Source organism: Zootoca vivipara, chromosome 5, assembly GCF_965207765.1.
Source record: "Zootoca vivipara chromosome 5, rZooViv2.hap1.1, whole genome shotgun sequence".
In the NCBI taxonomy this organism is placed as follows: domain Eukaryota; kingdom Metazoa; phylum Chordata; class Lepidosauria; order Squamata; family Lacertidae; genus Zootoca; species Zootoca vivipara.
In genome coordinates, this window is record NC_142588.1 from 53,891,233 (window position 1) to 53,918,162 (window position 26,930).

Sequence of the window (26,930 nt, forward strand, 5' to 3'; positions counted from 1 at the left end):
CTCAACCTGAACTAGCCAAGGGTCCAAAAAGTGGCCAGGCTGGTTTAAAGGTGCCAGCCTGACATCCTGCTATCTGAAAACCTCCACTCGAATGAGAGCTGTACAAAGTTCCATATGCCAAAAACAACTGATGCTTGCTTACCACAGCAAGAAGTTTGTTGCAAAGCAACTAGTCCTGGTTGCAGCTGTCCCACTTACAACTGCTCAGAAAAGCATCTTCTTGGTGGATTTTGGAAACAGAACATCTGATTCCTGTCGAGGCTGGTCCTATGATACTGCACTTCCCTCCTCCTACTCTGGAAATGGGAAGCTTGACATGTTCCCTTAAGCCCCCTGCTTGCTAAGTGGCTTCCCTTCTTACTCACCTAGCCAGTAGTTTGCTTCAGTGGTACCACTACCTGTCTGAGCAATAGGCAGCCATCATAAACAGGTCCTTTGCTGACAATGGGGGCTTGCAGCCACTTCGAAGGCCTGGGCTGGCCACGTTCTTCAGGACATGTCGCTTTGTCCACAGCATTACCTGGCTCTCTTCGGCACCTTCACCACAATCTCCATGGGCTCCTTGGCTTTGTTGCGATAGGCCTGGCGGATGATGTCCACAGCTCGCTGGTGGGTCACGTTCTGCAAACTCTCCCCTTCCACTGCAATCAGCTCTTGGCCCGCCTAGCAAAAAAACCCCAAAGGAGTTAGAAAGGGAGGCTCAGTATTCCTATATGTATTATATCGGGGAAGAGATGTAGCTCAAGAGGAAGGACTGTAGCTCAGCGACAGAGCATCTGCCTCCCATGCAGAAGGTCCCAGGTTCAATCCCTGGCATCTTCAGGTAGGGCTGGGAAAGACCCCTGTCTGAAATTTGCCAGGGAGCTCTTCCTTAGAGCAGAAGCATGGTAGGTACAGTTACACTCCAGAGCTAGAGTCGCCAAATATACATGGGAACCAAGCTGTCTTAGCTATGGTGATGCTGCATGGGACAAGCCCTCAGCTGGACTACCTTTCTTGTATCTCACTTGTGTAAGCAGCTCCATCTTTGCTATGCCCCTTGGTACTCTGGCCTTCCTTAACCATCCAGATGTTTTGGGCTACACCCGTCAGCCCCAGCTAGCATGCTGACTGGGGCTGAAGGATATTACAGTCTAAAACAGGATCAGCCAACATGGTGTCCTCCAGATGTTGTGGAATACAGCTTCCATCATTCCTGACCATTGGCCATCTTGGTGGGTGGGAATTGTAATCCCAAACATCTAGCGAGCAACAGGCTGGAGAACACTGCACATATTCTTCCGTGCTGGTTCCTTGGATGTGATGCCCTCGGTGAGCTCCTTCCCCTGAACAAGACCCCTTTCTCACTGCAATTGTTGCTGCCCAACGACTTGCCTCTCCCACTTCCTTCAATGGGCACCACGGCTTGCCCATTGCAAGGTGTGCAGAAGTGACTGCTCTTGCTCTTTGCACTGCTCAGGAGATTGAAGAGGGGAGGAAAACAGGAAGTAACAACAAGAAGGAGGAACAGTATCTCCAGGAGGCTCCAGAGCAGGGGTCAGCAAACTTTTTTCAGCAGGGGGCTGGTCCACTGTCCCTCAGACCTTTTTTGGGGGGTGCTGGACTATATTTGGGGGGGGATGATGCAAGAGCACCACGAGCCCCAGTGGCTGCTTACCTGTGTCTTGCAAGTGGGAGGGGCTGGCGGAGGCAGGATGATGAGCAGCGCACGAAAGGGCTCTGGAGAGGGGCTGCTTAAAATTGCGGCCATTCGAACACTGCTGCTGCTGGCACCAACAAAGCCCAACCTCCTTCCTCCTCTAGGCAGGGCGGGGAGAAGCCAGGAGGAGGGAGGGAGGAGGCGCCACTGCCGGGAGAGGGAGAGAACGCGCACGCTGGCGTTCTACGCGGCGATTCCCAGACCGTCCATGGGCCAGATCCAGAAGGCAATTGGGCCTGATCTGGCCTGCGGGCCTTAGTATGCCTACCCATGCTCCAGAGATTGGCAGTGGATCCCCTGTTCAGATGTGGACCTTAGCAGATGCTCAGCAATGCCACAAGAACATAAGAACAGTCTGCTGGATCAGGCCCATCTAGCCCCTCATCCTGTTCTCATAGTGGCCAGGCAGATGCCTGTAGGAAAATGGCAAGGAGGACCCAAAGGTGAGAGCACTCTCCCCTCTTGAAATTTACAGCAACTGGCATTGAGAACCACAACAGCCTCTAACTGTGGCTTGTAGCCACTGGTTTTGTTGAGTTGTCTTTAAAAGCCATCCCAACTGGTGGCCATCACAGCCTCCGGTTGGAGAGAGTCCCATAGTTCAGCAATGTGTCAAGCGACAATGCCGAGCTGGATATTACATCCTAAGTTAGCAGAATAGCAGGATACCTGTGTATAGCAGTAATGCAAAAGCTAAGCCGGAGAGAGAGATTCCTGTTTCTGGGCTTGGCAGGGAAGTGGTCTGGCCACAGAGAAGGGAGCTTTGAAGAAACTGGCAAGCCTTAGGTCAACACCACCAGCAGCCCTCCATAAATATCGCAGAGGAGTGTCACCTGTGCCTCTAGCCAGCCATTAACCATTTATTTCTCCCCTCCACAGCAACCTGGGGGACCATTAGGCTCCCCCCCCCCAGCCACCTGGCAATCTGGGCCTGCCCTCCCCTCAGCGAAGAGGCCACCGAGGGGGAAATCTAATTACAGCTGCTCCCAGGGACAGATGAAAAGTTGCCTGGTGGGCGGGCGGGCCAAGGCCCACAATGGTTCTTTGTCAGCGCCCGGCCTCATTACTCAGGCCTTGTGAAATGCCGCACAGCGCCCTGAACCGTGGGGAACCCTGAATGGCACAATGGGGTGTGTATGCCTGCCGCTGGGGCCCTCAGCCTCATTATAGGACAAAGCACAATGAGCGTTTACTTGGTGGGGAGGGGGTGGGTGTCTTATAAGGGCGAAACCGCGCAGGGAGTGTGGGCTGTGGGGATGTCAGATGGGAGGCACAACCCCTTTGCCATGGAAGGGGCAATGTAACTGGGCAGGGTGGGGGCCAGATTCCTGGTATGGCCACCATGGCACACTCTTTTGTTTGGAAGCCAGGAGATTGGCTGGCTCAATGTGAGTTGGTGGCTCCTGAGAAAGCTTTGATCACTCTTTCGCAAACACAGGGATGAGTGTGGCTCACTTGGGATTCCCCTGCTTGTGATCTAGTGATCCCATCCCAGTCCTGTGGTGATGGACTCAGAGACATACGGTAAATACTCTGGAATAAGGTGGGTCTGTTTTGTAGAGATGCCTTGAACCCTAGTTGTGGATTATGGGAAAATCCTCTTTTGCTAGCATCACCTGGTGCGTTCTCATACTGGGACCAAAAAGTGGGATAAAAACGTCATTGATTAATGAATAAAGAGATCCAGGCTTTGAGGATGAATGTCTCCCTCCCTGGCAAAGGAATATGATATGGCACACTTGTAGGGTTGTTATATTACCTTCCTGTATATGGATTTGACTGGCTGAAATCTCTCTGTCTCTCTTTTTTTACTCCTTCCACATTAGTCCCACTTATGCACCATGCTTTTTAGATTACAATGGTTTCATCAAGATCCTACAAACAGCAAGATCCTACAAACTTCCTCTATGCAGTCCTTTTCAGTTGTATAGTAAAAGTGTGCTTGCATTGAAAGCAATTTATTAATTCATAGCAATAGGAACAGAGAAGTAAATTTAGTAGGTTCTATGTGTCGCAATTCCACACAGAAGCTGCAGCCCTGTTCATCTTTGGGGATTAAGCTCCCTTTCTCTCAGGAGGAGTTACTTTTGAGTAAGCTTGCATAGGATTAAGGCTGCATGAACAGTGGTGCAGAGGGACAGGCTGCTTTGATAGGAGGAGGAGGAGAGGGGAAGAACAGACTGTAGAGAGTATAGGGATTAGGGAAGGAGAGAGATTGCTGCCTGCTCTGCTAGTTGCTCTGCTAGCTCTGCTAGCTCTGCTAGAGTTGTCCTCTGCTCTGCATTGAGCCATGGTGACTTGGGCTGATGGGAGTTGTAGTCCAGTAACACGGAGAGCACACACTACATTGGCTTTCTAGACCAGACTTTCTCAACCTTGGGCCCCCAGATGTTGGACTACAACTTCCACCATCCCTGGTCACTGTTCCTGCTAGCTAGGGACGGTGGGAGTTGTAGTCCAATAACAGCTAGGGACCCAAGGTTGAGATAGGCTGGCCCAGACCATCCATAACTGAGTAGTGCTTTGCTCTGGGTGTACGAGTGGGCCATGGGCTGAGCATAATACTCAGCTGCTAAGTAGAGAAACAAGGAAGGTTTGTGGGTACCTGGCCTCTGTATGGAGCTGGTGCCACTGAAAGTCGGCCTTTCTTTGCTGCTCTGCTTACCTCCAGCTCTCCGCTCAGGGATGCCGCTCCCCCCGGAAAAATCTTTTCAATCTTCACCATTGGCTGCAATTTGGACTCTATCCCACCGGAAATACTGATCCCTGGAAAACAAAATAGTTTTCTGTGAGCACTCAGTAGTAAGTTGGAAAAGTGGCTGAGCCAATACAATCCATTGCTAATACCATCCTCCCTGTCTGCAGAACAGGAGCACCAGGTGTACCAACAGCCTAGAACAACAGGTCGCGCCAGAGAGTGGCGCACATGCTTCACTTGCTGGCAACTCAGCAAGCAATAGGCCTGCAGTCTCCTTAGGCACACGGTCTTCCAATTTGGTGTAAACCAGCCTGCCTTATACTCATGCACAGCATAACAGCCTCTGCCACGATCCCTGCATAATGTCCTGACCTTGTGAAGTAGCAGGACCAAGCCAAAAGGTTTTGCTGCTGGAAGCAAAAGACATGTTTCTCTTTCCCCACAGCAATTGGACTTCTCCGTGACTGTTAAAAGTGGCATAACAGTGCTTTAAATGAGTGGTGTGGATGAGACCTAATTCTAAACGGGTGTTCACCACCTTGTTTACCAAAGCAGGGTAGTCCTGCTGAAAAATCAGAGAGGTTCCTGAACTTTCCATTGTCATCCTTGGGCAGGAGAAGGAGAGGTCCTTCAGCCTTCCAGATGTTACTGAACTACAGCTCCTGTCCTCCTCCACCATTGGCTACACTAGCTGGGGCTGATGGGAGTCGAGTCCAATCTCTTTTCTCCTGTTCTAGGGGAATGTGAAGTACAGTCCAGGCCACCACAGGGGAACACAAGCAACCTGGGTGGCAAACCACTGCAATGTTTCTCCCAAACTGAAGGAAGTCTGTAGCCGCTATCCACTTCACTGGAGGTGACAGGAAGGGCTATCTGTATGTGACCCTCCCCCCCTCCAATGAATTGAAGCCTGAAATCTCAGATCTATTCCTTTCGGTAGCCTGAGATTCCTCGCCTTAGAGGGAGAGAGTTGAGAACTGTTTCCTTAGCTGTACACAAATCACCCAGGAGGAAGAGCTTTGACCTTTGCTTCCATTTCCAGGGCTGTCAGCGGTGCCTTTAACTTACCCAGAGACTGTTTGCTCTTGGACAGGTTGACCGTCAGCAGCTCATATTCCTCCTCCAGGGCATCACTGGGGCCATTTTGGAGCAGGCCCTCTTGGTCAGCGGCTGGGGCGTCCTTGAAGAGCTGCTTCAGCTGGGGCCTACCTCTTCGGGGCCTGTTGACCGCAGAGTATAGGGTATCCTTGGCAGGCTGGACTTCCCCATGTGGCCCCCAGACTGTGGCTTTGCCATGGCTTGACTTGGGCGTACGAGGCCTCCCTCGGCCAGGCCGCCCGTCCCCTTGCTCTTGGGGTTGCCCTGCCTCTTCCCGAGGGGGTGCTGCTCGCATGGGGCTCGCTGACATTTTTGCGGGCTTGCTTAGGAACCAGTGGGGCTGCCCACCGCCACCAGCAGTTGAGGCGGAGCTGCTGTGGGAGGCGTAGGCATCCACTGGCACGTCGGGAAGAGGGGTATAGCCTCGGGGGTGAGTCCGTCTAGGGCTGGACGAGAGCTGCAGGCCTTTCATCCTATCTTTCAGTGCTGCTGCTGCTTCCTCAGCCTCCTCTCCCTTCTCGTTGGTCACTGGCTTCAGGAGGAAGCTGCCCCGGAAATCTGAAACCAGAGTCACAGGTTGTGACCACCACCCGAACAGCCCTGTCCTAGCAATCCTCAGAAAAAGGGAAAGCGACTAGGTGAGATGGGTCTAATATCTGAATGCCTGAAGTGAACTTGGAAGGAACCGTAGCTCCGTGGGAGAGCATCTGCTCTGCATGCAGGTCTCAGGTGAAATCCCTGGCATCTCTCGGTAGGGGTAGGAATGTCCCCTGCCTGACACTCTTGAGAGCTGCTTCCAGTCAATAGCAAGCTGTTTCTACACCTTCCTCTGTCCCTAACTTGTGGAAATGTGTGGTTGAAGTTGGCTAATAGTTCCCAGTTCCTTGGTTGCCCTGGAACTTCCATGCAGATAAGGATTTCTGAAATTGCAACCAACTTCAACCTTGTTCAAAACAGAACATTTTGAGTTAATGACACAATACTGAATAAGAAAGAAATGGTTAATTGTCTTGACTGCTCTTCCTCTGCTGAGATTTTTTTGGAGTTGTGTGTGTGTGTGTGTGTATCACAAATATGGCCTTTCCCATTGGTTACCATAATACCTATGTGCCATTCATGGTTCCTAGGTAAGGAGCTGGCTTAAACAAGTCAGTCCAATGGTCCCCCTCTTTGCTGAGCACCATCTCTCCCTAAGAGCAGTGGCTCACAGAAGATTTTCACCAGCCCTGCTGCCTGAGTTAACTGAACCAGAGGTGCCAGATATTTGGGCCCGACACCCTCCTTTGCCAAACACACCCCACATTTTGCAGAAACCCCAACGCTGCAACTAGAACATATCTTGCAAATGAAATGAAATGAAATGTGTACATTCATGCTATCTGTATTATAACTCACTCCCAAACTCAAACTCAAAGTCTTTCCCCCCCACATCTATTCCTAAGTACAATATTTTGGGGGGCTACATTTAAGCACGGTGTGTGTGTGTGTGACCACAAGGATGAAGGCTGGGGACTCACCAGGCACTGGGGTGATGAGATGTCTCTTGGGAGGTGTTTCTTGCTGTGCTGGGCGGAGAGCAGGTGACCTCACTGTGAAGAGGGAAAGGTGGAAGAACTGAGCTTCATTTTCTTTTGCACAGTGATCTTGGGTGGCATTGTGGCCAGCCCTTCTTCCTGGCTACTTTCCCCTCGGAGGTTAATTTCTAGAGAAAAAGGAGCTTCCGGGGCTTTGGAAGTCAGGCCTTTTTCTACAGAAGGCTTATTCCCCCTACTCCCAGGAGAGTATTCTGTTTGTATATACTGTATACACAAAGCTAAGCTCACACTCTGTGATGAAGGAGGATGTGCTTTGCACATGTTCAGAAACTCCCTCGTACTTTGCATTAAGGATGGGGGAACTGGAGGCCTTCCAGATATTGTTGGACTCAGCCACCGTTGCCAAGGATCTGGGATCTTGGGAGCTAAACCACAGGTTTCCCTTCCCTGCTTTACACATCTCCAGGCTCAGTTGCTGGCAGGCCCGGCTCTAGGTGTAGTCCCGGTGGCGCGGGGCGCCAGGGCGCCGGGCTGGCAGGGGGGGCGCTGCGTGATGAAGCCGTGACGAAGCAGTGCTGCGTGCTGCGAGGGTGGGCGCGCCGGAGTGATCTCCGCGCCTCAGCGCCAGGGCACCTGACCGGCTTGAGATCGCCCTGGTTGCTGGCACTCAGCATAGGTTGAAGACACAACTGGCAGTGGAGACTGACAAGCCAAGGGATTGGCTGGGGCCCCTAGATAGTCAAAGGGTCCACTGTCACTTTTCTCACATAGCACGGGGGAATTGCTAGTTGCATGAATGGCACTACATCCATTTTGCCCATGGGTGTAGCCAAGGAGGGCAGGGGGGCAGCTGCCCCCCCCAAATCAAGTAAATCAATAAAAATACTTATGTAACTAAGTTTCTGCCCCCTAACATGAAGCCTGCCCCTCCCCCCCCAACATAAATCCTGGCTTTGCCCATGATTTTGTCTCTTGGTGCCAAGGAGAACTGAGCACAAAAACCAACAGTCATTTGGAATAAATATTCAGGTGGTTTGCAAGAAATGTTGATTCAGCTGAGCTCTCCCCATCTCACCCCATTTGCTTTCTTTTCAGGACAAATAAATAGACTGAAACGATCCTTTTCTTGTGGCAATCCTTTTGAATAGGAATGTTTTCCACCAACTGCTTCTAGCATCCATAAAATGAAAGAGACCTTTGGCAAGCCCTCCCCCCCCCAGTAGGTGGGAGAGGGAAAGTGTCCTCCTCCTTCTTCCACCTGTGATCCTTGCTGGTTCCTTCCCCACCTGTTCTGCTCTTCAGGGCATCGTAGGCTTCAAGCTCCACCGGCACAACCATACTGTCAAAACGGCCCAGATCCGTGGGGGTGATCACACTCCTTTAAAAAAATTAAAAAGTGGGAGAGAAGACTCATTGGTGTCTGGTGGCTCAACTCTCTGCTCATGCAATGCAGCTGTTTTGGGGGAAGAACATGGCAAATTACCAGAGTACCAGAAGGTAGCAATGGGCACCCTGGACAAGGCTGGGATGATGTACACTTCCATCCTGTACTCCCTCTCCCCACCCTCTGAGTTTAGCGGTGCAGTTCAGCCTCCCACAGTTTATTGCTTCCCGTTCCTACCTGATATCTCTGAGGAGAAGCAACTTTTCAGGCCTGTCGAGAATCGCCAGGAGTGGCCTCACCAGATCTTCCACCCCACTTTCTTGGATGTACTGTGTGTTGGGGGGGAAAGTAACCATCAGCAGAAATCAAATGGGAGCCCCATCTTGCTATTCAGTTTGAAGCAGCAGCAGATACCCTGATCCCTGTTACTACTCTTTGTTGCTCAGCTCCCTCAAAAGGAAGGTCATCTTCCTCTAGGCTCAGTTGATGGGTGGGGAGTTTAATCCTGCTTTCTGTAACGAACTCTCTCCCAGAATAAGCAGGATTGAACTGCCTGGGCATCAACGGATGGCTTGTGGGGGGGTTCAATCCGGCTTTCTGTTGGAATCTTCAGCTGTACCGGATGTGAGGTAGGTGTTCATTTGGGGAAAATGGGGAGGCCTGGCAGGCCAAAACTGGGCCCCAGACCACAGGTGGTTTCCCCCTCCCTGACCCAAAGTTGGACTCCTATGCCTCATCCTGGCTTCAGGTGGGCAATGTGTGGCCCCAGCCCTCTGCAAGCAATCAGTTCAGCCTTCTGAAAAGAGTCAGGCTGGGAAGGGAGACAGAGAACAAGGCATGTCAGAGATAACAGTGTGGTGCTGGTGTTACAGAAAGAGCGCAAGAAAATGGGCAGGTAGCCACCCCACATTGGGCTCTGCTTCTTCCCATTGGTGGTTTCAGCGCTGCCCACCATTTGTAAGTGGCCCCCAACAGATTACTCCCAAGAGAGTGTGACCCTTGACAGGAAAATCTAAGAAAATACTTAGTGGACCTATCTGCAGACTGAGCATTTTAATCAGAATGCTAAAACATTTTAATAAAGCATTTTAAGGTCGCAGTCCTAGACCTACACACACACACACACACACACACACACACACACACACACACACACACCGTGAACACAATTCAATATGCCTAGGGCTGAATTGCATGCTTGTAGGTGGAAGTCTTTATTAGCTTACGGGATTCCTGATAAGCGATAAGTAATCCTGCCCTTAGTAGCCTTAGCAAAAAGAAACCACTTTCAGGGTGGCTGCTGCCATCAGGCTATCAAGCAATCCTCCCCCTGTCCTAGTTTCATTTGTTCCTCTCTGCACAGAGATTAGTGCCCCCCTCTCTTCCTTGGGCTTCCCAGAAGCAATCTTGGGAATGAGTTTCAACAATGTGCTAGCTCAGAGCTCCCTCTAGTGGCACATCAAAGGCCAACAGGAATGGTGAGAAGTGGGAGGTACCAAACTGGTGAGGGCAAACATTCCATATCCTGCAAGTGTCCCAGAAAAACCAGGACATCACATTTTGTTCTCACAAGAGGATATTGGGCTTTTTGGGTGCTGTGATCTCATGCAATTATGCACAGCGATCCCCCCCCATCTTGCATGGCACCCCATGCCCAAAAAGCACTGAGTTTTTTTTGGTGGTGGTGGGGGATTGCAGTGCAAAATGGTGCAAGATCAAAGCCCCCAAAATGGCCACTGTCCTCTCGTGATAAAAAAAAAGGGAAGATGGCATCCTGGTTTTTGCCTTTGATGTGTTTGGGGGGGGGTATGTATGACCTTCAAAGCTGCAGTGAAGGTTGGATTGCCAGACATAGAATCATAGAATCATAGAGTTGGAAGAGACCACAAGGGCCATCCAGTCCAACCCCCTGCCAAGCAGGAAACATCATCAAAGCATTCTTGACATATGCCTGTCAAGCCTCTGCTTAAAGACCTCCAAAGAAGGAGACTCCACCACACTCCTTGGTAGCAAATTCCACTGCCGAACAGCTCTTACTGTCAGGAAGTTCTTCCTAATGTTTAGGTGGAATCTTCTTTCTTGTAGTTTGAATCCATTGCTCCGTGTCCGCTTCTCTGGAGCAGCAGAAAAACAACCTTTCTCCCTCCTCTATATGACATCCTTTTATATATTTGAACATGGCTATCATATCACCCCTTAACCTTCTCTTCTCCAGGCTAAACATACCCAGCTCCCTAAGCCGTTCCTCATAAGGCATCGTTTCCAGGCCTTTGACCATTTTGGTTGCCAATGCCAATGCCTGCTTTGCCCTACCACATTTGCACCCTAAGCCTGCACAGAACAGGCTCCAAATAAAAGCAAAAATTATAGCAAGCAAACCAACTGTGGCCACAAACACTCTTACTCCACTTTAAGAGTCGTCTCTCTCCCCTGGGAACTGTAGTTTGTTAAGGGAGCCAAGAACTGTTTGAAGATTTTTAACACATCACAAATCTTAGGATTCTTCGGTGGGGAAGCCATGACACTTAAAGCAAAATGAGAGACTCTTAGTTAAATGAATGCAAGGGGTGTGGACCAAAGCCTGCCAAACCATGTGCCAGAGTGAGACAAAATGTAAGAGCCTCATGTTGGACTATCCTGTTAATTGTCCTGTTTGGCACAATAGTCACCAACCTGGTGCTTCTGGGAAGCCTGTCAGCAACAGGACAAAGGGACGCTTTAAAGCACAGCCTTACGGAAGAGAGGTACAAACATAACTGAAGGCAGAGTGAGGCAACTATAGATCATAAGTCGTTGCAAGACATTTCACAATCAAGGGAGAGATCGATCCATTCAGGCCCCGTGGCACACATGGCAGTTGTCCTCCCTCCTTACCCGAGTGCAGTGTCTCAGCACAGCTGCCACTTCATCCTCCATCAGCAGCTTCCTGGCCATGTCTTCAATGAGCAGCAGGTGGCTCTCGGTGACTTTGCTGCGCTCCGTGCCATTGTATTGGGGAGAGGAGCCCAAGGAGGGGAAAAAGCGGCCTTTTTCTGGGAGGGGCACCACAGAAAGTCAGTGCAAAAACATAATCCAGGAATAACAAAGCATGAGGCCATGAGCCCCCTGGAACCACAAGCCTGAAATGTACGCATGCACTTGAAATCTTATGTCTGTGGGTAACGAGTGGCATTGCAACATGCAAGTTATTCTGCACCTACAAGCACCCCAGTGCAGATGAAGATGGTTAGGGTGCTGGATTTGGATGTGGGATGTTCAGGTGTTGTACATTCACAGCTGAGAAAGGAAAGGCGTGAAGAAGTGGCAATTGATACCAACACAACAACACACACATGCATGGGTTTCCAAAGGCATGCTCACGCGAAGCTACATGCTTGTTGGCCAAGGCACAGCATGCCTTCCTGCTCAGTTACCCCGTCTCAGAGTGCGGGTGACAATCTTCTGCACGACGCTAACTGCAGGCAAGAGGGTGAGATGGGAAGAAAGAGCAAAGACAAAGAGTTTGGAATCTGTAGTGGAGAAGGGCAAATTGGAGGGAAGCAGTAGCCATTGTGGACTGGTCTCTGCTCCGTCTGATGAAAAGGGAGAAAAGGAAAACTGTACCGACAGTCTGCCTTTTGGGGAAGCGTTTTTTCACAATTTGTGCAAGTCTGACAGCCTGCTGTAGTCTGCATCACAGGCCCAGGGCAGGCAATGCTGTCTATACCACCTACTGCCCCCTACAGATTGTTTTATGTGTGTGTTCTTCAACCAGTCACGGTGGAATAACTGTGCATTAGTGATGGGTTTATACCGGGCAACCCACACATCCTTCTGCTTTCTTAGTTGTTCTGCGATGTTTCCCCAATGTTCATGCATTCTTACCATATGGAGGGGCACATTAGCGTCCAGTGCAACACAAGTGAAATGATGCCCCCTGCTCCAAACATTTGTGGTGTGAAAAGTTACAGGATTTCAGCAGAGAGTTACAGAATGTGTACTGACTGCACAAAGCAGTATGCACGTCTTGGACCTTCACAAGTACAAACAGCAGCAAAAGCAGAAGGGTGTATGACTGCCCCAATAGCATCATGAGCACAAATAATCACAGATGTGCAATAAAAAAAGATGCCTGAAAAAGACCATATTCCCTCATGGTCAAACCTTCCAGGGTCCACATACCAGTGGTGGGTGTGGCCAAAGTGTATTATTGCACTTCAAGGACCCAGCCCAGACAGGTAAAATAACTAGACAAGAGCATGGAGCAGGGCCTGAGCAGACGGACCCTGGCCACCTTCCTGCCTGTAGACAGACTCCTGCTCTAGCTGCTTCAGATCAAAGCATCAGCATTTGGCAAATGCACTTCCATTGTGCTCCCTTGTTGCTTGGGGCAAGACCTCCCAACCAGTAGAAAGGATGAAAGGCCAAATGGAAAATCCCTTAGCACAAAATGGAATATTCTGTTTCTCAGTACTCTAGTAAACAAACCAACAGCCCAGTCTATGTCCACCTGGTAAAATGGCCCCCTAATCTTGGCTAGGCCAGATCCTGGGGCCTTCTCTTTTGGTCATGGTTTGCGGAGAGAAATGGACAGCCAAGAAAGGAACAGAAATTCTCCAGCTCAGCTGTTGATATAAATAGGAATGGCGATTGGTTCCGCTGCCTGCTGGCTGGCAATCACATTCAGGCTATGCGCACACTATAGCTTTGAAGCACATTCAAAACACACTCTTGTCCTTTCTGAGCATTGTAGTTTGTTAAGGGTCACTGGGAATTATAACTCTGTGATGGGAAATGCTCACACACTTGACAATCTATTACTCTCCCTGCTTCTGTCCCTGCCCAATAAAAGGGGAAAGCCTTGGAGTTAAAGGTTCGCTTCTCCCCACCAAAAATCTCAGTGGACCTTGCTGCCATGCGCAAAATTACAATGAAGCAGGCCCAGATTCCAGAGCCAGAGGACTGTGCTCTCTGGAGGAGGCTAGAAACAGGACATCTTTTTGTTACCTTTCTCGCCATCAGACCGCGCTGGCGATTTGGACCGCCTCTGTGTCTCTGGTGACCCAGCTGCCGAGCTTGGCTTCCCTGTCCGGGTGGTTTTAAAGAACAGGTTCATGAGGGTTTTGGAGCGCTGGAGCGTGGCCTTCTTCTCTGAGGAGACCGGCTTATCTTTCTTCCTCTGGCGTTTCTCCTCTGGGGCAAGAATCCAAAAAGTCATACCTGAAGATCATAGCTGTGGGATAACCCAAAATCTGATCCTACCCCACTCTAGCCCCATTGACAGTGTATTGTGGGTACCATTTTAAGAAGGAGAAGAAAAGGTATCTGATTATGTAACTTTCTGACTCTGCCTGTTAAATACGGGCCAGAAACTTTCTGCATGATGGAACAAGATGCACAGACCAGTGTCTTTCAGATGCTCCATGGGATTTTCTCCTCTCTGCCTACATATTAAGAGCCAGGCCTGTTCAGCAATAAGGTACATTTTCAGAACTCCCGAGTAGAGAAGTGGCCAATCAGATCCCTATGGATAGGCTGCAAGCTGGACATGAGCACATGTGATTCCCAGCAGCTGATATTCAGAGGCATAATGTCTCTGACAGTGGAGGCAGAACACAGCTATTGTGGCTAGTAGCCATTAAGAGACTTATCTTCCACAAATTTGTCCAATCCTCTTCTCTTTGCCTTATCCCTCTCTCCTTCCTCCATAAAATTAATTCCCGGGTCCACATTTAATATTTGACATCAAAATAATGTTGCATTAATGTAGAATGAAAGGGTGGGAGGGAAATGTTAGAATTCAAAAACTGCAACACCCCCCCCCCCGATTTACACTACATTATTGCTATTATTGCTATAATGATCATGATGATAACAGCAGCAGCAAACTCAATTCTCTCAGCATTTATGTAGTCAAAACAGTCACCCCAGCAGCCCAATAAAGACTGAGCATGCTCAGTGTGCATGGAATGCTTCCTGGGGGGAAACGGGGTATGGGGAGGGCGACTGGAATGGAGTGCCTGGAATCCTGTTGCAGGTTCCATGAACCATGGTAAGAATGGTAAGAATAACGATCCCCTGGCGCCTACCACAAATGGTCAGATAGCTCTGCGATCTCTTGATGGGCTGTCGTGGACGGCTGAGTGCCAGAAGGAGGGCAGTTTTAGGGGAGGGGTCTGTTGTCTCTCTGCTGGCAAAGGGCCGGTGCTTCTTCAAGCGGAAGGACTCTTTGAGGCTCTCGGTGCGGATGGCGGTGTCTTTCAGGATCTTCATGGGCTCCACAACCCGTCGGGTCTCCATCACCAGGCTCCCCGAATAGGAGGCGCCGTCCGACAGCGGATCAGTCTGCATGGCGGTCTCTGCTCTCTCCAAGGAGTGTCTCTGGACTGGCAGTTCAGCAGAGATGCCAACATCCACCATGCAACTCTGTGCTACTGAGCTGGGGATCGGGGCCATGAATAGGCCATTCATGGAGCTGAAGGGGGTCCCTGAGGAGTAAGATGATGCAGAGGAGCTGGATTCCGAGGTCTGGGACAGCTCCTGCAACCGGCCATTGGTCACTGTATGGAGAGAGAGAGAGAGAGAGAGAGAGAGAGAGAGAGAGAGAGAGAGAGAGAGAGAGAGAGAATGAGCATTATAGGAGTCTTTCCTGTTTTGACAATCCATGTTAGTACAATAAATGCACAGAAGCTACCCATTATTGCATGCAGGCCAAATGACTTTCATTGCTTTTGTTGTGGGAATATTGCATTTCCACAGCAAGGAATGCGCTACAACTTTGTATCTGGGAAAAAAAAAACCCAACCCCAATTGTTGTGCCAGATAGTTCAAGCACTGCTATTATTATTGCTGGGTGGAATAAGATTATGAGTGTGCCATGGATACCCACCTGATACCGAGTTAGATGTACATTGGTACCTTGGTTCTCAAACACCTTGGTACTCAAAGAACTTGGAACTCAAACACTGCAAACCCGGAAGTAAGTGTTTCGGTTTGCGAACTTTTTCGGAAGCCGAACATGTTCTGTTTTGAGTGTTATGCTTCCGTTTTGAGTGCCACACTTCCGTTTTGAGAGTTACACTGAGGTCTGTCTGTTTTTGCTATTTATTTTGCGTTTTTGTTTTTGCAGCTTTTGCTTGATTGTGTGACTGCAGTACATTGTTAAATTGCTGTTTTAGGAGTTGTTTTTAAAAGTCTGGAATGGATTAATCCACTTTGCAATACTTTCTATGGGAAAGCGTGCCTTGGTTTTGGAACGCTTTGGTTTTGGAATGGACTTCCAGAACGGATTAAGTTTGAGAACCAAGGTACCACTGTATCAATGTCCTGACTCAGTATTAGACAGCTTCCTGTGCTCCTCTGAATTGCTCTTTTCTTTCTTTGTGCAACAGACTCATAGATCTATGCTATTGCAAGCACGTCCTTAAGGGTGAAAATGCCCACTGGGAGGAGGGAATTTGAGCTCCATCAGCATTGGTCTGTGCAGCACAGCACCCACTCCTGGGATACTCTTTCTGCATGTTTCGTTTTTTGATGACACTGTGTTCTTTGCAAACAGCCCAAACATAAGGGTGAGGGAGAAAGCAGGATTAGTTTCTGAAATGCAAGGAGGGAAAGCAATTTGCTTGCAGGATGCTCAGGCACTCCTTACTCATCCTTAGCAAAGCAACATCCAGCATATTAACATAGACAGAAAACGTGCATTTGTGTCTTACATCTGTTGAGCCAGCAATACTCAGCCACCATTTCCTTGTATGCAGGGAACCTCCCCGTCTCCTAGATGGAAAGCACAGAAGAGAGACACAACACGTCATGGGATCATTTGCTGCCTGCCCAGCACTGAGCGGTGTCTTCAGAGGCTAACCCGATCCCAGGCGGAAAGACACTTTGATAAATAATGCATCCCACACTGCCAGGTCCCTTCCCAGCTGAAACTGAATCTGCTAAGTCTCAAGAGTCTGGGTCCCACAGCGTCTTGGGGAGGGAGTTGCTGGGCCTCATGGAAGGCAGCAAGGAAGAGAGTTCAGTGCTGCTGCTTTGGCAAGCAACTTCATAGAGGGCATGGCCTCTTTTTCGGGACACATTAAGCAGAAATGGAGGGCTCTGCTTTCTACCTTTAGCAGCTACCACTTCCTAAGGGCTCATCAACACTTTTGCTTGACCCGTGTTTTTTACTTTCTTTCCACTTGAGCAGTATTTTGATTGCATTTTATACCAGTTAATTTGCTCTGATCCAAGAGCTTTCCTCTTTGTTTTGTAGCCATGTCTTGTACAAATCTCACCGACTGAATCAGATCTCATAAGATGTGTGGAAAATCCAAAGAGAGATTTTGCTTAACTGAGCTTCAGTTCAGTGGATAAGATCGGATTTTTGCTAGGGACAGCTGCAGAACAACGAGAACAGCTCTCAAACCCTGGGAATTAATTGGTACACAATATGATCAAAAATTGGGATGCAAGTGGTGCTGTGGGTTAAACCACAGAGCTTAGGGCTTGCTGATCAGAAGGTCGGCAGTTCAAATCCCCGTGACGGGGTGAGCTCCCATTGCTCAGTCCCAGCTCCTGCCAACCTAGCAGTTCGAAAGCACATCAAAGTACAAGTAGATAAATAGGTACCGCTACAGTGGGAAGGTAAGTGGCGTTTCCGTGTGCTGCTCTGGTTCGCCAGAAGCGGCTCAGTCATGCTGGCCACATGACCTGGAAGCTGTATGCTGGCTCCCTCAGCCAATAACGTGAGATGAGTGCTGCAACCCCAGAGTCAGTCACGACTGGACCTAATGGTCAGGGGTCCCTTTACCTTTACCTTATGATCAAAAATAAGGGTGAAGCAAAAGGGTGGATCAGCCCTTTATCAAAATGTCTTTGCTCCCTGGCCCTTTGTAGCCTACTTATTTATAAAGTGCCATTTTCCTAGGCCAGGGTGCCACGCTCTCTGCTCAGCCATAGAAAGGATGTATCCTATGTCTGGCTAGGTAGAGAAAGAGATTACACCTGTGGGAAGCTGACTATGGGAGCTGTTGACAACACCCAGCAATCAGGATATTGGTACTTCGTCTCATGGCCCTAACCTCCCCTAGTAATGGGACCACTGGGTCATCTTCCCATAGAGTAACACCCCTTCCTATCCCAATCTTGGCCCAGCACTTGGCAAGGCACAGGCCTAACCTTGATGGTCAGCATGATGTGGGTCTGCCCCTTTAGCACTTCCACTGCCTTGCTATGGCTGATGTCGTCAAACTTGACTCCGTTGGCTGCAAGGACTTGGTCGCCGACCTTGACCCCATGAAGCTCAGCAAGCCCGCCGGGATCCACTCTGGGAATGATACGACATTAGGATTATTCTTTAATGGGAACAGTGAGGCTTTGGGCATGTATACAAGGCATTCCATGTCAAGTGAACAGGACAAGGGGAGCTAGAACATGTTCTTGGTCAACAGAGAGGGGGAGGCTGTCAGAGGGTTGGGCCTGGTGACCTTTTGGGTCCTTCCAACTCTCCAATCCCAGGATTCTATGACAAGAAGGGTGGTGCAACAACTCTGGAAGGCATGTCCCTCTAAGGCACTTTCCCTCATGGCTCTCAAAGGAGATTGAGGTGTTAAGAATGGATCCTGAAAACAGAAGAGCCTTTTTACCTTCTCTTTAGATTGGAGGTAACAACCAGGATGTGAGCGACTCCTTCTAATAAATTCACCAATGTCTCAGTAAATTATTGAAATGACCCAGCTTTTAAACTAATTGTGGAAGATTGGCATAAGCCCCATAAACGTATTCAGAGCTGAAGATTATTTGTCCCCCAGATCATAGAAAGCCATGGATCAAATCTAATGATGTGGTCATGCTACAGAAGGCGACAACGGCTGTGGCTTCTCTGAGACTGCATGCATTTGGGACTGAACAAACTTGATTGAAAAAGTCTAAATACAAGAGGCAAGAGGGCTGCTACGGTCGCATACAAATGCTACGCAGACACAAGATAATAGTACAGACACAAGATACGGCCATTTTACTCTAGATTAATTAACCTGAAAGAAGGATCTATATTTGGTATCAAATTCAAATAAGATTGAATAACCACTACACTCACAGCCGTGTACCAAAAGAGTGGGGGGAAATCTACCTTTTCCTCATGATATAACTAATCCAATTTTACATTTAAAAGGTGGATCAAGGGCATTAAAGAGCGCCTCTTAAACAGATCCATTAAGTTCAATAAGATTTACATCCAAATAAATGTGCATAATTGAGGTTTAAGCTAGCTTTGGTAGTTTATTCTGCAGTTTGCAGAGTGAGCAAGCATAGCAAGCAAAACAAGTTCTACAATGCACCACTGTATTTCAAAGAATGTACAAAGTATGTACAAAGAATCGTATCGTATCATTATGGCTGGAGTTTCTTAATAGAAATGGTTCCTAGTATTATGCAGGGATAGTAAACCTAAGCTTAGGCTGCATACAAACAGTACATTGCACATGTCTTCTTCCAAAGAATCCTGGGAATTGTAGATTTTTCAGGGTACTGGGAGTTATAGCTCAGTGAGGAATAAATTACAGTTCTCAGGATTGTTTGGGGGAAGCAATGTGCTTTAAATGCATGGTGTGTACTCAACCAAGGTGGTATCAAGACTCCAAAACAGTTAAAAGCAGCAAGCTCCAGTGTGAAACAGCTCTTTAGTGCTCAATTAGAACATAGGCAATTCAGGTTTTTTCTCTGGGTTGATGTTTGCTCTGACGGAGCACTAAAGAGTGGGTTTTCCCTGTGAACTGAGTGGGGTGAGCAGAAAACCGCTCAAACTCATGCTTTTAAGTGGAAGTGTGGACAAGCCTCAAGACTTACTTGGAGACGTAGATACCAAGGCCATACTCTTTCCCCCCACGGATGTTGAAACCCAAGCAGTAGTCATCAGAGGTGGTATACAGGTGTATAATCCGCCGCCTTCCAATCTCAGAGCTTGTGTCTGATGGCGTTGAGCCACTCCTCTCCACAATCAGGCGCTTGTTCACCACATCAACCCTGTGGCGAGAGAAAGAATTCACCCAGTATTCTGGGCTCTGGGAGTTCTACACAGGCCTTTCCCCATGAACAGCTGGAATATTTTTGAATGGAACTTGGAAAATCAGTAAGCCCATAGGTGGCGGGCAGAGCAGAACGTAACCAGAATTGCAATCTGGATGTTGAACAACTGTAACGGAGACTTAGGAATAGACCTAAGGAGCAGGATGATTTATTTATTTATTTTGTACACAGGGAGGGTTCACTCTTCTTCCACCTACCCCAGCTACCACCCTGAGAAAAATGGCTCTCCCCATGTGGCAATTAGGCTTAGAGGAAAGCTTCCATGGATGCAAATGGGAGCTTTTTTCTCTTAGGGGTAATTGCCATGTGGGGGAGTGGGGCTGAGGAAGGGAGAGAGAGAGAGAGAGAGAGAGAGAGAGAGAGAGAGAGAGAGAATAAATGTGTCCATGTGTGAGACAGAAAGAGAATGAAAGCAATGTGGGGTGGCTCCAGCCACACTCGCATATGGCAACCTCTGGAACAATGCTTTATTTGAATCAGGGCTTATTAGGGCTGACACCCAAGATACCAAAACATGTCTCCAGAACATGCTTTTAACAGAGACTTTGAGCATGTCCACTCCCCTCCTCTGCTTTGCACAACTATGTCCCACCTATATCTTTTCCATAAGTGTGTGTCTGACTAACAAGCAGGCTTGAGTCTTGGCCTTTCTGCTTTCAGAAGAGAACCTCTCCATGCTGGATCTGCGGATGATGTATTGTATTTTAGGAAACTTATATCCAGTGCTATTTTTCTAGAAACTCAACACGAACACCTCCTTTGTTCTCTTAGAATTGCAATGGGACCCACCTGAGAGGTGCCGGAACTGAGTTCAAGTGAGTTCCCGCTGAAAAAAGGCCCTGCTTATATCCCACCCTTCAGAGCAGCTGATGTAATAGAGCAAGTATCAGTATCAAACTTTATTTTGGTCACAGACCAGCATAAGATGAAACATATGGATAAACTGAACACATAAGACATAAAACAGGTAAGGAATAAAAGCTAGTAATTAAAAGGTGATTATATCATACATAACTTAAAAAGATAGAAACAAGGACAAACGGTTAAAAGCGGCTATAAGGGAGAGGGAGTGTGAAGGAGCACAGGTCTTGTATTTTGGGCCTAGTTTGTGGAACAATAATATGATAATCAATCACCAACAAGTATAACCTAAAACAAAAGCAGCCAGAAAGCACCCCCCCCACTATACACCAGAATAGAAGAGTGTGCCGAAGCTTGCACAAAAGCTCAGCACCAGCCAAACCTCCCTGGGAAAAGATTTCCAAAATCACAGGGGCTACCACTAAGAAGGATGTGAAAACCTGTGCAGACCTGTCAATCATTAGTAGACCAGTTGCACACTTTGAGGAATGATTTTAAAAGATCTGAGGGCATAGCAGAAGATACATTGCCTGATATTAACTACAAAGTAGCAGAGTCCAGCAAGCAAATCAGGAAAAAACGAGCAAATGGACCAGCGCATCAGAAACAGCACCTGAATCTTAGAGACAATTTTCACGTATCTACTTACTGCAATATAACTGATACATTTCACTTCTCTTCATATTAGCTTCAAGTGTATGTGAAGAAGTACCAAGTGGATTTTATTTTCTAAATAATACATACTTATCTGATGTGCGATATTTACATGATTCCCAAAAGCTAGTTGACTCATACCCTCAGGACGCAAACGTGAATCTTTTGTGGGCAACTACAGCAGTTCTACTGTTATATGTCACGAAGTTTAATGAAACAGAAAACATGAAATTCAGTCGTGGCTCTTTCACAGTAATGAAAGACTGAATACAATATGTACTTCCAAATGTAGAGGTCGGGTTATGAATGCTCTGAATAATGCTTTTTTCCTCAGCTGAAATGAATAAAAAGCCCTCAGAGAGAGAAATATAGGCATTGATTCTCTTTCCCTACTGCTTAAGGAAGCGAATGTGCTTCATCAAGTCAGCTTTGATAAATTTATCCAGTTTTGCAATCATAAAACCTAGAAAGAAGCTACTGTATTTTAGTTTCAACATGTCTTGTGTCATTTCCAGAAACAACATGTTGTTTTACAGTTTAGCATTGTTTGATTTTGAAGTGCATATGAGGGCACCAAAATCTTTTCACTGCTTAGGGGCTCTAAAGGTTTATTAGTCCAGCCCTGCTGCTTACAGAGTCCCATGCCTGCCCCCTTCATCCTCTTCTGTTTCCCTCTTTCACATTAGCAGATGATATCCCAGCCCTCTGCTCATCACTATTCATTTCCTATCTACATATTATGCACAAAGCCCCTGTCCAGCCTCATTTCCCCATTTGTTTTAATGGCGCTTCCAGACGACCTGTTTATTCATCCCAATTTGTCTGTAGGGAGCTTTGGCAATGTTACCTAAAAGCAGGAGTTAGCCCACATTTCCCAGTGCATTTTCCTGTTACTTTCCTTAATACAAAAACTCTGATCTTTTGAGGTAGGCTTGCCATATGTCAGGAAAATTCCTGACACACCCTGGTTTTCAGGTGTAAAAATGGCACCAGGGTTGTTGTTTTTTGCCAAATTGGCAAAATGTCAGGGAAAACCCAGACGTATGGCTATGCGATGGAAAAAGCAGAAGAAACACCTCCAAGAGCTTAAAATCACTATTTTTGGGGGTAGGTTTCCACCCAAAAGTAGTTTGGTGATTTCCTTAAAAAGCTGTACAATTTTGTGGTCTTCCTAAAAAAAAAAAAAGTTTGCGGGTGTCATGAATTATACTTTTTGAAATATGGCAACCCTGTTTTGAGGGATTGTTGCATGACATCCTAGTCAACTACAGCTGGGTACACAACACACCTTTAAAACGCACTCAGAGCACCTTGCCCTCCCTTGCAAGAATTCTGAGAGCTGTAGTTTGCTAAGGGTGCTGGGAATGCTAGCTCTGTAAGGGATAGACTACAGTTCCCAGGATTCTTTGGTGAAGGTGGTGACGTGCTTTGAATGAGCTTTAAAAGGTATGGTGTAAACACAACCAAAGCAGTGCAACTGTATGTGATTGAACCCCACCTGGAAACAGCAGTAGTCTGGAAGCGCCCTAAGTCAGAGGGAACCATTTAGCCCAGTAGCCCCAGGTCACCTTGACCCGTCCCTCTCCTGCGCCCTGGTCAGAGTTCATCCTGATAGCATCTCCTTGCTTCTCACGAAACCCGATCGCACCGTCTCTGCTCCGCTGAGCCCAGCACACTTGCCTCGGCCCTTACAAACAACACATTGTGATTTTTGGTTACCCAAGGGCCTGCTGACAATAGGGTGTCACCATAGCAGGCAGTTCCGCTTACCATGTGGTCTTTTCTTTGGAGAACTTTATCCCTGGCACTTTGCCCATGCGTCTCACGACCATCCGCAGCCGGTTGTTCCCCGTCAGGACTTTGACTGCGCTTCCCATTGTAATGTTCTCCAAGCTCACACTATTCACCTCTGTGATTTTATCTCCAACACACAGCCCAGCCTGTTCTGTTGGTATTAAATACAGGTAACTCAACTTGGGCTAAGGATTAGTGAGGGTTTCTCTTTCCTGGTTTTCTTTTTTAAAAATATTTTCTTTTTCACAGTATTACTAAAATGACAAAATATAAAAGTATATAGCGCACACATTTTTAGAGTAAGGCAGGGTTTCTCAAACTTTCTATTCCCATTTGAAACAGCTGAAAACCACTGAGGCCTACCTCAGTCACAAAATGGTGGTTCAGGATGCAGAGTTTGGAACAAACAGCTGGCATTTACTGACATCGTTTCCCACTGATATCTAATCCATCTTTGGAAATGGTTAAACTCTGTCACAGCATTGTTCTTGTGGCAAGGAGTTCAATAGGTCAGTTTTCCTCAGGCTAAGTACATAATTTGCTATGGAGTTATTGTGAGGGATTCCTCATTTCAGCCAGGATTTGCTGATTCAGGGGCACCAAGTGGAAAAAACTTTTAAAAATATTTTTCCCCTCCCTATTCCCCCATGACCCTAACAATATTTTTCCTCCCAGTCTCCTTTCACACTCAACTTCTGCCCTCTCCCACAACTACAAGTTTCTTTCATCTCTCCTCCTTGGTCCTTAGACATTTGCTTCTTCCTCCTGTAAAAGCTTTTCTCTCCTATCCCCTTCCTTTATATTCCCAGTTTATTTATATAACAACAACAGCCTTTTACTTTATAATTTCCTTCTTTGGCCCTTTCCCCTCAGAGGAGGGAGAAGATCATGTACTCCACATTGAGTTCCTTGGGGGAAAGGTGGGCTATAAATGTAAATAATAATAATAATAATAATAATAATAATAATAATAATAATAGCCTTGATAGCATATTTTCTCTCTTTGTTTAAAAGACTGATTCTTCACTGGAGCTCTAAAGACCTGTATGCATGGCTTTTGGAGAATCTGACATTTTGCGATATCAGGGAATTCTATACTGATGTGCTTCCAGAACTACTTAGCAACATGACACATAAACATTGTCTGAAATAAATTACTTTGCTTGGGTTTGGCTGCAATCTCCAGACATGGGTTGGGTCCTGAAGAAGAACTGGTCAGCACCGGAAGATGACTTGCTGTCAAAGATTTAAGTCTAGGTGATTCTGCCAGTGTTGCAGGGACTAGAATGAAGTGCTGGTTTTATGGCCAGAACATCCGAGCAGCTTGTTGTCTGTTTTTAAGGCTGGGAGGGTTGGAGAGATTTTGCTTACCTGCACTACTGCCCTCCTCCACCTTGCTGACGAAGATACCCAGGCCATGCTCCGAGCCTCCGCGGACACTGAAGCCCAGCTTCCCATCTGTGCTTTTTTCCACCGTAATGGCATTGATGGCATCACTCTCATCACTGTTAGCTGTGATGGGGATACAGCATGATATAATTATGAAATGGCACCACTAAGGACACTCACTGCGCTGGAATGACCAGCAAAAGGAGCTACCCGTGATCCTCTATCCTAAACACTGGGAAAGTGATAGTAGAAAGAATTGCAAGAGGAATATGCAACACCTCCCTACACTCTGCATTTTAGCCTCTCTTCCCCACCATTGTGGGTCCACCAGACCCAGAAATGACACCTAGGCAGGCTGGAGGGCATGCCAAAAAATGCCTGACAGTTTACTTCCTAGGGAGACATGGGAGCGTTTGTCAAAGGGTATCTCCTCTGTCAATGCACACATGGATTTCCTATCTAATATAAATGGTTACAATACACAGAACTGTAACACAAATGCAACGAGCATCTCCCCCTCCCTCTCTCCTATCAGGCAGCAATACTGTAAATGCCTTCACACCTGGGAACATGGCCAGCACCAGGTCAGAAGAGTTCCCAAACAAGAACTGCTTTTTAATGTGGATGTGGTTTTATACTATTTTATTTTGCTCTCAGCTTTTAAATTTTGTAATTGGTGTTTTTTATCTTGACACTGGCTATTGGTCGTAACAAAATGACTGCAACATGTTAATAGGAGCCATGGGAGTGGCTCAGTTCAGGGCAAGGTCAAATGAAGAGTCAGATCAGTCTATTGGAGGGGGTTGGGGTTGGGGTTGGGGTGGCAGGAGCCCTTTCTCCTCTAAATCTCTAGATTTTGACCTCTATATATCAAGGAGCCTGTAAAATGTTCTAAATGACACCTATATGTTTTGCCACACAGGGAAAATAGAATAGTGGGGGGCAGCCCCAGAGAAAGTGTTAAGCCAGGCACCCCCAAACTGCGGCCCTCCAGATGTTTTGGCCTGCAACTCCCATGATCCATAGCTAACAGGACCAGTGGTCGGGGAAGATGGGAATTGTAGTCCAAAACATCTGGAGGGCCGAAGTTTGGGGATGCCTGTGTTAAGCTCTATCTCCATCATGGCCTTGATCCAAATTAGCTCTTCCTCACCCTATGATCCCTATGGTTGCTATTCACAATTAAAATCAGGCCCATGCAGAGCTTGTCTGAGGCCTGATGTAGGAGTCTTGTTAGAATAAAGTTATAGACCCTGAACAGTGTAAGTCTGGCACATAGCTGTCAAGTTTTCCCTTTTCTCGCGAGGAAGCCTATTCAGCATAAGGGAATTTCCCTTAAAAAAAGGGAGAACTTGACAGCTATGGTCTGGCAGGCCTGGTGGCACTCCCCCTTTGGCTGGCATAGCCCTCTGAGGCCTGGAACAGGTATACCCAGCTGTATCTCACCCTCTCTGCTTGAGCCTGTTTAAAATACACCTTGTTTAAAAAAGGATCCACAGTTCTGCTCATGAACCTCCCATGCCGTGCATAGCTGCCAAGTTTTCCCTTTTCTCGCGAGGAAGCCTATTCAGCATAAGGGAAAATCCCTTTAAAAAAGGGATAACTTGGCAGCTATGATGCCGTGTCTTCTTTGGTTCTCAATCAAAAAGTGGCAGCATAGTAGAAAGTCCCGTTTTGCTGAGGCTCAGCATTGTGGGAAGCCATCTGAATCAATTTTATCTCTCCCCCTCAATGTAGAGGCAAATTTAGGGAGCACGACCGTTTCAGTTGCACTGAGCGTGGAGCCTCAGTGTGCCATAGGGGCCACTGCAACTATAATGTAGTATGGAAGGCAAGAGGCATGGGGTGTTGAATTTTGAGACCCCAAGGTCTGCCACTGCTCCATGTCCTCTTACCTCTGCCCCTAACATCTCATTTCTTTGCACCAAACAATTGCCGAAAACAACCCATCCTATATAACACGAGGTAACATTTACTTCCTGGAATTATGCAGATTACAAATGCATGTTTCTAATTACTGTGATACTTCCTAATCACATAATTGGCTTATTTACTAATACTGGAATGCATATAAAATTGCAGGGCAATGAGGTGTGCGCGCTAATTGGCTCTCTTGGGTCACAGCAACTTCCTCATAAATCTGCAACCGATCTTGCAAGGAAATGAACAAACAGCACCATTTGGGTATGGCTCTACTCCTTTGCAAAAGGATGACACCAACTCTCTCCACCCAGCCAGGATCTGGCTTGGCTATGTTGGTAGAAATCACATCTTTTGCACACCACCACCTCCCACCTTCATCCCCAACGGTACCTTCAAGGGGTGTATTGATGAGGATAACTCTTCCCATGGGGGACGAGGTGCGGTAGTCCCGAAGGTTCCCATTCATGAACCGGTTCTGCCTGCTCAGCAGGAGGCGATTGGCAGTGCTGATGTCACTGCTGGAGCCCCGAGAGTGAGTTGGGTAAATGATGTCGTTCTGGAATGAATCAGGAGTGTATGCCATGGCAGGACAGGATGCTGGTGATGCACAGAAGGACTCCCACTGTTGGATGGTGTCCCTTGGTGGGTTGGAGAAGCACACTGAGCTTGGGCCTGATTCCTTCAGGAAAGTTGGGTGAGTTTGTTACATTTTGGCCCCTTAGGTTGCTTCCCACCAGCGGAAACCGTTGCTGGACATGTTCCCATCAATCATAGTATTACCTCTTGTAGACTCATTTTGTTGTTGTCGATGGTGATGTTACCACTGAGGATTGTCCTTAGGAA

The 26,930-nt window shown here is 47.6% G+C and overlaps 1 protein-coding gene and 1 non-coding gene across 2 annotated transcripts; one reads left to right on the forward strand and one right to left on the reverse strand.

Annotated features, from left to right (window-relative positions):
* Window positions 1-516: 516 nt before the first annotated feature.
* Window positions 517-26,930, reverse strand: PDZD7 (PDZ domain containing 7). Its single transcript, XM_035132918.3, has 15 exons — window positions 26,478-26,930; window positions 24,147-24,287; window positions 22,752-22,926; window positions 19,227-19,403; window positions 17,559-17,706; window positions 16,109-16,169; window positions 14,483-14,953; window positions 13,401-13,586; window positions 11,289-11,446; window positions 8,652-8,743; window positions 8,317-8,408; window positions 7,013-7,084; window positions 5,466-6,053; window positions 4,365-4,465; window positions 517-663 (listed from the first exon to the last, which is right to left on the reverse strand). Exons 1-15 carry the CDS (start codon window positions 26,668-26,670, stop codon window positions 517-519), a joined length of 2,802 nt encoding a protein of 933 aa, XP_034988809.1. The 5' UTR covers window positions 26,671-26,930.
* On the forward strand, window positions 749-822 carry TRNAG-CCC (transfer RNA glycine (anticodon CCC)). Its single transcript has one exon. It is a non-coding gene; the product is annotated as a tRNA-Gly (tRNA).

Bases quoted from the DNA above. Each gene is read 5' to 3' on its own strand.
- PDZD7 (XM_035132918.3), bottom strand. From the start codon at position 26,670: ATGGCATACACTCCTGATTCATTCCAGAACGACATCATTTACCCAACT. The intron at 24,288-26,477 runs GTACCGTTGGGG...TCCCCATCACAG, and splicing joins CATCAATACACCCCTTGAAG to CTAACAGTGATGAGAGTGAT. The intron at 8,409-8,651 runs GTAGGAACGGGA...ATTTTTTTAAAG, and splicing joins CTTCTCCTCAGAGATATCAG to GAGTGTGATCACCCCCACGG.